Consider the following 11,216-nt stretch of genomic DNA (forward strand, 5'->3'; position numbering starts at 1 on the left):
TGAAAGTGCACCACACCTACAGGATATAATAGAAGTCTATGGTAAAGTGCAGCTAAACCTGAAGGAAAGCCACAGGTGAATTGTGCTGTACCCACGGTGCGGGTAAACAGTGCTTTAGCAAGCAGCCTTGGACCCCTTTCACATGGTCAGTCCGACCCAATCAGACCCTCCATTCACCTCTAAGGAGTGACAGTTATAAATGGACTTGTGTTCGTTTTACAAATGCCTACCTCCAATCCTATCCACAAAATAAAAAAAAAGAGTAGAGTGGGCTGCAATCCACCGTTTCCGCTCATTGTGGCCCGCAACCGGTTACAAAGTCGCTTGAGTGGCCCTCCCTCTTCAAAAGGTTGGACACCCCTGTCGTAGGGGGTGGAGAGACTGCAGTTACAGTGTGTGAGAGCTGATTGAAGGAAAGGCACACACTCCCCTCCACACATAGCTGAACTGTGTTCTGAATAGATAAGCTCCGTTCTGAGCTCCCCCTCCCGGCACAAATTTATCTCATGTGTCGGGAAAACGTCTTATGCCGCGTACACACGACCGTTTTTCATGACGAGAAAAATGGCATTTTTTAAATTGGTCATTAAAAACGACCGTGTGTAGGCTTCAGAGCATTTTTCTCAACGTGAAAAATGGGCATTAGAAATTTAGAACATGCTCTATTTTTTCACGTCGTCGTTTTTCACGTTGTGAAAAGCGGTCGTGTGTAGGCTTTAACGACGGGGGGAAAAAACGTGCACGCTCAGAAGCAGGTTATGAGAAGGGAAATTTGAATAATCAGCCAAAAGGGTGTCACCAATCAAATTGAACTTCCCCTTTATAGTGCCGTCGTACGTGTTGTACGTCACCACGCTTTGCTCCAGCATTTTTTTTTCACGATCGTGTGTATGCAAGGCAGGCTTGACAAGATTCACGTCGAGAAAAACTTTGTTTTTTCCATGACATTAAAAACGGTCGTGTGTACGCGGCATTAGAAGTGACTCATGCTAATGGCAGATAAACAAAGCACCAGAGAGAAACGACACTTAGAGTTTTGGAGAGCGATAAGTAAACACTACAGATACAACCACTTTCAGTAAAAACATCTGCCCTTGACCGGAAGAGTCACTAAGTGACTTTTGTATTTGTGAAAAACTTGCACAGTGCTATTAGTGTTGGGTTTTCTGAGATTCTTTTAAAAAAATCTTAACTGCAGCTTTAAAATTGGAAGCGAACATTTGTTTGGTAGGTATAAACAATACCTCTACTTTATACTTTCTCCATTCCAATTTTTTATACACATCTGAACCCACTGATTCTCAGAAACAATAATACTAAATGAGATTAAATTTAATACATAAAATAATAACAGGCATATTCTCTTTAGGAACATCCAATACTTGGACAGCCATTTTTTATGCTTCACCCATGTCGGACCAATGAATTCATGTCCTCTGTTAAAGGAGCCTCAAACAGGTAAGAAACCTCACAAATTACAACCCATAAACTATAAATGTGGGTCATGCATTTATAATCTGAAGAAAGTACTCACTGGTGTTTTAAAACCTTAGAGCATACACTTAGGGGCAGATCCACAGAGCGCAGTTCATTCGGCGCGGGGACGCGCTTCATTTAAATGAAACACGCCCCCTAATCGCCGATTTGAATTCCGCCACCAGAGATACACTACGCCGCCGTAACTTACGGTGCAAATTCTTCCAGGATTCGATTTAAAGCCAGGTAAGGTACGGCGGCGTAGCGTATTTCTGATACGCTGCGCGGGTGCAGATCTCTGTGGATCTGCCCCTATTTTGGAACTCTATGATGGCCTCTAACATTCAGTATGAACAGTAAAGGTATACACTGCTGTCTTCATTTGAAACACAGAAAATAATAAACCCTTTGTAATATGTACTGCTTTTGTACTTTGTTATATAATATAATATCCTCTGCCTCTGGTATGACAGGCACCCGGTCTGGCCAATCACCGGCCGTTTAATGCAGGCGTCACTGCGTCAGTCGCTCCCTCCCCCTGGCCAAGTACCACGCTACAGGCCGCCGCGCCGGGGGCTAAATTTATGAGGGAGCCGGAAGGCGGCCGCAGGAGCCGATTAAATAAAAGGACGGATCGGGGGTCTTTTTTTCCGTGCGGGGGGCGGCTTTGGTGCCCGTGCCGCCCCCCGCAAAGTGCCTGGCCGGCCCTGAAGTGTCTGCAGGATCCCACCACTGCATTTGCACAGGTAGGGGAAAAACAGGCAGCACACTCAGTGCACCCAGCAACCAACCTGAATAAAAATAAAAAAACTTTTTCTGCTGTCAGGTTTATATTGTAATTTACAATATGTACAGAGGGGAACAGAGGTGTGGGGAGGAAGTTACAGAGGTGGGGGGGTACAGATATGGGGGGGGGAGGGGTACAGAGAGAACAGATATTGGGGGAGGGGTCCAGAGGGGGAACACAGATGTGTGTGTGGGGGGGGGAGTGGTGGGATCAGAGGGGAACAGAGGTGCGGGGGGGGGGGGGTACAGAGATAAACAGAGGTGCGAGAGGAAGGGGTACAGACATAAACAGAGGTGTGTGTGGGGGGGGGGGGGGGTACAGAGATAAACAGAGGTGCGGGGAGGGTACAGAGGTACAAGGAGGGTACAGAGGTGCAGGGAGGATACAGAGGTACGGGGAGGGTACAGAGGTCACATCAGTCCCTGCCCTCAAGGTGCTTACAATCTAAGGTCCCTAACTTGCATTCATACATACACATGGTAAGGGCAACAATTTAGACAGGAGCCAACTGGATTGATTGATGTAAGTATGAAGTGAATGGTGCGTGAGTGTGCTAATGTACAGAGAGGAAGAGGTGGAACTATAACAGGAAAAGGTGGAGCCTAAAGCGGAAGGGGTGTGGTTTACAGATGATAGGGCGTGTCCTAAACAGGAAGGGGTGGGTCATATTTAAATTAGGGGGCGCATGAGTTTAGTCAGGCCTAGGGCAGCACAAAACCTAAATACACCTCTGGGCTATAGCCTATAGCACCAATCAGGAGGAAATCTTCCAGCAGGGCGGTTGTACAGAAGTTGATTGGTAAATCAACTTCAGTACAACCACAGTGCCCATACACGGACTGAAATTTGATTGGTCCCTCCTGGATGCCAGAATTTTGATCCATGTATGGGCAGCTTAAAAGTGGAATTACTTTCACCTTCTAGAGATATCCTAATACTTCATGTTGCCTTTCTCTAATTGGAGACAGACAAAAACATTTAAGCTGGCAGAGGATTTAACACTTCCCTGCTCTATCCAAAAAAAAAATTGCTTTTACATACACTTTAGGTGCCATTGTTATATTACACCACACTGGTGATTACCAATTAGCCATAACCCATTGTATACAGTTTGGAATAAATGGCTCTATAATATTAAAGTTGTATCTTTACTATAAACCAGTGGTCCGTGATGTGCAGACTACAGTAGAATAAAGTAATGATTTACAAGTACCCACCCTCTATACTAAAATTAGAAATAAGCCTTCTATTTTTTAGATGTCTTTGAACTGAGATCTGCAAATACCTTCTCTTTTAGAAAAGCTCTACTGCGTTTCTAAATTAATTAGGTGGGAGGCTTTCTCGCTCATTTTAGCCCCCAAGATAACATGTCTAGTTGTTCATTTTAAGGAGTAGACTCCTTTGTAACTTGGAAACCCATGGAAAACATGTTTTCCATATCTTGCACCGACAAGGACTAATGATGAAAGTTGAATTTATGATGGAAACCGTGACATTTAAACCTATATTTTCTTAAAAATAAGCAGTGTATACTTCAGGAAGGTAGTTTATGAAGTTTTGTTTCATGTTCTTTCTTTTGTGGTCACAAGGACAAATGTGGCCAATATCTTGCATTTACCATCTAGATTTAGTATGGATTGATAATTAACTTTCAGGAAAATGTTGACAACCATAGAACATTTTTGTGGGGAGGAGATTTCCTAAAACTGGAGCACGCAAAAATCTGGTGCAGCTGTACATGGTAGCCAATCACCTTCCAACTTCAGTTTGTTCAATTGAGCTTTGACAAAACCTGGAATATGATTGGTTTCAATGCAGAGCTTCACCAGATTTTGCACTCTTCCGTTTTAGTAAATCTACCCCACTATGTCTACTGTGCTGGAATATTTTCATTTAAAAAATTTCATTTTTAACATCGAACAAGTATTTTTGTGCCAAACAATCCCATTTAAACTGTATTTTCCTTGACAAATTGCAGAACAAAAACTTGCTACTGATTGGTTGTTTCTGCAAGTTTCATAAATCAGCTTCTGAGGATGGTTTGGTTGTCAGGCGTGGTGCCTGTGTTGTGTACATATTGATAGTGACACTATATCATTTTTATTTTTCAGAGAAGGAAATTATATCACAACCTGGTTAAGTACAGTAGGACCTGTTGTAGGAATATCTTTACCATTAAGTTTTGGGAAAACTGTATAAAGGTACATCTATTTTACTGTATATTTTTTGTATGTAAAGTTCAATATGTAATTGTTGTAAAAAATGCTTTTATGAATACCACTTAAGGAGAGAGAATGCAGGTACGATGTAGTTCTGGTTCATCTCAGACTCGCAGGCAAATTTGTGTTTTTTTCCTAGTCGTATAAACATTTTCCATTGTAGTCAGAAATGCTGTTTAAATTTAACATGATGACGCCACTGGTGCCTACATGAAGCACCTGGGTATAAATGAACATTTTTTTTACATTTTTCTTAGGTTTTTTTTTATACGTTTTTTTCCCTTTAATTTAGTGTGTTTTATATTAATGGCAGAGGATAGCAGATAAGTAAAGCTTGTATTTACATACAGGGTTCCCTTTAAAGGACCAGTAGGGAGACAGAAGGGAACTGCTTATATCTCTGGATCTGTTTATCATTTTAGAATTCAATTTTCACTGAACATTTCCTCAGTTTATCCATTGTAATTCCTCTCCACTCTTTTTAAAAATAAAAAAAATAAAAAATAAAGTTTTGCTGTGAGTTGCACTGAAAATGTAATTCCTTTTGTTTTATTGCAAGTTTATTATAGAACATTATTCAAATTGTGGTTTCCCCCCTATATGATGGGACTTTAAAGGCTCAGAGTGTAAACATGTATACTTAAAAAAAGTTATTTATTTTCCAAATGAGTTTACATACAACACAGTAGCAAATTGTGTCAAAAGATGCGATGCACAATGAAAATAGGGGGTATTGTAATTTTACAGAAAGGCTGATTAGTAGCTACATATGAAGAATGCATGGACATATCCAAGGCATTTCGCAGTCACTTGACTCCTTCCTCTGGGATAGTTCTGAAGTAAATGTAGATATAGTTTACAGGATGAAAATCATATAATATTAAAATATATGTATATGTACAGGCATCTTATATAGTAAGAATGTGTTCATATGTGTTCCCAAAGCTGTGGTTCAAAAGGATCACATCAATAAAACCATAAAAGACATGAGCAATGCTATCTCATCAGTAGTACATCCTGGTCCCACTGGATGTAAAAGGGGCATTGGATGTGGGCCTCAAAAGCCGAGGGGGCCAGGTAGGCATACACTGGGACCACCTGATGCCAGAGAAGGAGGAGATGAGTAGATCATACACATAATCTATGCTGGTGTATATTAATGTGTCTTATGACTTATGGCATACTCTTTGAGCCTTTAAAGTCCCATCATATAGGAGGAAACATCGAAGTTACATGGGGATGTGGCCATGGTGAGCAGGTAATCCAACCTCAATTCTTTTTGCCAATTATTGGTTAGTTTTTTTAATCTAAAATGATAATGATTTATTTAATAAAACAGGGATACTGTAAAGAGTATATTAGCTCTCTATTAAACCATCAGATTTGAGTTTAATGTTAATCAATGAATTTTGATTGGGTGCTATTGGTTGCTCTACTTTTTGGCTTATTAAATAAGCCTGATTTTATATTCCTCTTTGTTAGTCATGCCACATTCCTTCACCAGCCTTTGAAATAGTAGAAGAGATGCTGTAGATAACAAGCATATAACTCCAGGAATGACTGGCAGCATATCTGAAGAGCAGCTCAGTGATAATTACATTTTCAGCCTTATACTTGAAGAGCCCACAATTTAACCTAATGAAATTTACAGAGGAAAAAAAAAATCAAGGTGCTTCACAGGAGTCTGGGGTCATTGGGATGAAGGCTGCACTTTAGTTCCAGACACCACTTCAGAGTTATTTAGCCTGGAAAAGTTAACTTCTGTCAAAATATAGTTTTTCATTGCAAGGTATATGTTGGCAGCAGGTTCTAGATCGGCATGTCAGATTGCTGCTTCTGTGCAAATAGTTTCTATGATTGCAGCTTTCCCCATGTGGTCACATTTAATATACATTTATAACTTGTTTAGGTTATGTGGAGACAGTTCACAAATGGCTACATAGAAATTGTAAGCTTTAGGCTGACTTGTTGCTAATACTTTTCCAGTATTCTTTATTAAAGTTTATGTATGAACTGTAGCCGTGGGTGTAAAGGGGAAGTGTGGATTAAACTAGACTTTCCTTGTTGTAATCATCAAAATAAATGACTAAGATTTTTATTATTTAAGGTCGTCAATTTTTGAAAAAGTGACAGTCCAATAAGATTTCAAAATAACATTCACATGGCTAAAATAAGCATTTGCCGACCAGCCACAGTACATATAGTGCAGCTGGGTGGCACATGCAGGCAGAATCAAGTACGTGATTTTGCTCGCTCAGGCTAAGGGGAGCACAGTAGATTGCAGATCCTGGTACTCGAGGCCCGATGATCCTATGAACACTATGGCTATCACATCATCACAATATCAAATGAAAACAAATGAATCATAACAGCTGTTTTTCCTCTGCTGTGATTGGCCCACAGCTACCACATGATACCTGAGCCAATCACAGCCCCCTGTACAATGTGATTAGCTGTAACCAATCACAGATAACTAGTGATCGCAGCTGTCACGAAGACAGTTAAAAACTTTGACTGTTCTTACGATCTTTATTGATCCCCCCCACCCCAGAGTAGTACAGTGTTACTATGGTGACACTGAACTATGCTGGTGAAAGTATGTTAAAAAAGCAGTAAAAAATTATAAAAAGTAAAAAATAAAATTAAAAGTTTAAAACTTTTTTTTTTTTTTTTATAAATTTTATGAAATCTTTTCATTTTTAAACAAATGGTGACACAAAAATTACAACTCGCCATGCCAGTTACTAAATGTCTCAAACTTTATACTTTCCAACAAGGGGTCATTTGGGGGATATTTGTACTGTCCTGGCATTTTAGGCCCTCAAGAAATGAGATAGGCCGTCAGTACATCGGGATTAATCAATTTTCAGATATACTGTAGTTTGTAGACACTATGGGCCAGATTCTCAGAAGAGATACGACGGCGTATCTCCAGATACGCCGTCATATCTATGCGCCTGATTCTTAGAATCAGTTACGCATAGATTTCCCCTAGATCCGACAGGCGTAAGTAGTCTCTTACGCCGTCGGATCGTAACTGCATTTTTACGCTGACCGCTAGGGGCGTGTATGCTGATTTACGCGTCGAAATATTTAAATCAGCAAGATACGCGAATTCACGAATGTACACCTGGCCGACGCAGTACATTTACGCCGTTTACGTTAGGCTTTTCCCGGCGTATAGTTACCCCTGCTATATGGTGACGTAAGTGCGGCGTACCAATGTTAAGTATGGCCGTTGTTCCCACGCCGAAATTTGAAAATTTTGCATCGTTTGCGTAACTCGTCCGTGAATGGGGCTGGACGTAATTTACGTCCACGTCAAAACCAATACGTCCTTGTGGCGTATTAGGAGCAATGCACACTGGGAGATTTCCACGGACGGCGCATGCGTCAATGAAAAACATCAATCACGTCGGGTCACAGAAGATTAACATAAAACACGCCCCCTGCCCCACATTTGAATTCGGCAGGCTTACGCCGGCCGATTTACGCTACGCCGCCGCAACTTACGGAGCAAGTGCTTTGAGAATACAGCACTTGCCCGTCTAAGTTGCGGAGGCGTAACGTAAATCGGATACGTTACGCCGCCGCAAAGATACGCCGCTGGACGAGAATCTGGCCCTATAACTTTCACACAAACCAATTAATATACAGATATTGGGCTTTTTACCAAAGACATGTAGCAAAATATATTTTGGTTTAAATTTATGACGATATTGGATATGTTTTATAACCGAAAGTAGCATACATATATATATATATATATATATATATATATTACATGACCGGGCAATTGCCAGTTAAAGTAGCACAGTGCTGAATAGTAACAAATGCCCTAGTCATGAAGGGGGCAAAACCTTCCAGAGCTCGATTGGTTAAATAAAGATTATTTTATGATTTAATTCACGCGGCTGTAAAAAAAAAACATTTTTTATCTACGAATCTGAATGCTAAGTGCAATGGCCTCTCACCTTAAGACTCAATGTCATACGCTTCGTGTTGGTGATTTGTATATACATCTGTACAGGAGCCTGCGTAAATGTCTGTCAAATTGCCGCTGAAGTCAGACTGCATTGCCAGGTTAGAAATTGGGCGAGTTCAGCTGAACTCGCCCGATTTCTAACCCACTCCAGTGTGAACCTAGGCTTAGCACCACTCCATTTTTTATTTTGCATTTTGATTGTTTATGTAGCGACACTACAGGTGTTGGCAGGTTTAATCCCTTAGTTTCTTATCGACATATTGGGGGTTATTTATGAAAGGCAAATCTACTTTGCACTACAAGTACTTGTAGTTTGCACTTGTAGTGCAAAGTGGATTTGCCTTTTGTAAATAACCCCCATTGTCTGTGTGCCTTTCGCTTTGCAAAAACATTGGTTCACTTTGTTAGTGTCATTTATTTTCTTGGCGTATTATTTTTTGGCACATATTTCTTTCTATTACACAGGGTAATGCATAAAGTTTTTTTCACTTTTCTATGGTTTGATTTAGCCCCCCTTCGCCCCTGGTTTCTATTTAACTGGCCGATACCGCCTGATTATTGGACCCCTATGTACCGAGCTTAAGCATTTAATTAATTATCACTTGTAATTTACTATTAAATGTCATTTGATAATTTTGGTTTTCTTGCTACTTGTCAAATAACAGATATTGTTGTTTGATTTGCTTTTTAAGTTTAAGTGTTTGAGTAGACATTACACGTGTTCTTTTTGCAGAAAACACTTTGTTTCAGTTTGTTTTATAGACTATTGATCGGAGTTCTCGTACCTTAGCCTTAACAAGTTTTAAGTCCTATTAGCCTAATTGATAGACTTTCTGAGTAGAAGTGTAAACATAACAGAATAGATTAAATTAGATTTATTGCTTTTGCCGAGAGCTGCAAAGCTTTCCTCTGAAGTTATCTTGGCAAAGCCTGGGAAGTTGTTTTGCCAGATCATATGGAAATAATAAACCAGTTTCCTTTGGATATTGTTTACCATTGCAGAATACAAGACATATTCAATATTCCTTTTCTATATTGGCTTTACTGTATAAAGCTACATTCTGTTTGTTCTTGTACATTTTGTACATATCCTAACATTACCCCATTGTTCTTTCCAGGGTGGCCCTCTATGTTGTACACTGAAGAGTCTGCTTATCCTTCCATGCCTGAACCCAACTCCTGGGAAATCAGTTTCTACTGTACACCCTAATGCACTGGTTATTATCTTACAGACTATTGGATGCTTATACAGAGAACTACACACAGAGCTGTAATCAACACTTGGCCAATCTGACTTTTTTTTTACAGACATTGGACTGAACCCAAATGAAGCACAACAGATGTTAAGATGTGTGCTGCAAGGCCATGCAAACATGTCCATTGTGATATATTCATTGGGAGATGCTGTGTAAACATTTACAGATTAAATACAAATTAAGTTAATTCAATAGAATTTAGTGCTGGATAATTATTGGTCATGAAATGTTTATAGGTTATCACATTTGCTGCTACTTGTAGAGCAAAGCCGCCCACATAGACATGATCGCATGCTTCCTTTATCTGACTGCCAAATGACCTTTTTTTTTACTAGTTAGTGGATAACCATGCATGCTTGCATCATTAGATCATGTACAGTATGTTTTGGGGATCAACAGCTGTTAGCCAGGATATCCAATATGGCTGATGGCTGTCTTCTGTCAAAAACTGGCCAGCTTGTGGGTGGTGAAGATGGATCCAATGGGTACCTCAAAGTGTAACGGTTACTCTTTAACCACTTAAGCCCCGGACCAATATGCAGCCTAAAGACCCAAGGGGTTTTTACAGTTCGGGACTGCGTCGCTTTAACAGACAATTGCGCGGTCGTGCGACGTGGCTCCCAAACAAAATTGGCGTCCTTTTTTCCCCACAAATAGAGCTTTCTTTTGGTGGTATTTGATCACATCTGCGGTTTTTAGTTTTTGCGCTATAAACAAAAATAGAGCGACAATTTTGAAAAAAAAGCAATATTTTTTACTTTTTGCTGTAATAAATATCCCCCAAAAACATATATAAAAACATTTTTTTTCCTCAGTTTAGGCCGATACGTATTCTTCTACCTATTTTTAGTAAAAAAAATCGCAATAAGCGTTTATCGATTGGTTTGCGCAAAATTTATAGTGTTTACAAAATAGGGGATAGTTTTATTGCATTTTTATTTTTTATTTTTTTTTTACTACTAATGGCGGCGATCAGCAATTTTTTTCGTGACTGCGACATTATGGCGGACACTTCGGACAATTTTGACACATTTTTGGGACCATTGTCATTTTCACAGCAAAAAATGCATTTAAATTGCATTCTTTATTGTGAAAATGACAGTTGCAGTTTGGGAGTTAACCACAGGGGGCGCTGTAGGAGTTAGGGTGCACCTAGTATGTGTTTACAACTGTTTGGGGGTGTGGCTGTAGGAATGACGTCATCGATCGTGTCTTCCCTATAAAGGGAATGACGCGATCGATGCGCCGCCATAGTGAAGGACGGGGAAGCCGTGTTTACACACGGCTCTCCTCGTTCTTCAGCTCCGGGGAGCGATCGCGACGGAGCGGCTATAAACAAATAGCCGCGCCGTGGTCCCGGATCGCTCCCCGAGCGGACCCGACCTCCGCATGTAGCGGGGGGGGTCCCGATCGGACCCCCCACCCGCTAATAGGCGAGGACGTACCCATACGCCCATGTGCCTGTACGTGCCATATTGTGGACGTATATGTAC

General features: G+C 40.5%; 1 protein-coding gene across 2 annotated transcripts in view; it reads left to right on the forward strand.

Moving 5' to 3' along the window:
- Positions 1 to 9,920, forward strand: part of ATG10 (autophagy related 10) — a 330,210-nt gene extending 320,290 nt beyond the window's left edge. For both annotated transcript variants that reach the window (XM_040341657.1, XM_040341655.1), the window contains 3 exons: positions 1,370 to 1,458; positions 4,375 to 4,464; positions 9,586 to 9,920. In XM_040341657.1, the coding sequence (XP_040197591.1) occupies positions 1,370 to 1,458; positions 4,375 to 4,462 (177 nt within the window). In that variant the 3' untranslated portion in view covers positions 4,463 to 4,464; positions 9,586 to 9,920. The remainder of the gene's footprint in view (positions 1 to 1,369; positions 1,459 to 4,374; positions 4,465 to 9,585) is intronic.
- The last annotated feature ends 1,296 nt before the right edge of the window (positions 9,921 to 11,216 follow it).

Source organism: Rana temporaria, chromosome 1, assembly GCF_905171775.1.
Source record: "Rana temporaria chromosome 1, aRanTem1.1, whole genome shotgun sequence".
Taxonomy (NCBI): domain Eukaryota; kingdom Metazoa; phylum Chordata; class Amphibia; order Anura; family Ranidae; genus Rana; species Rana temporaria.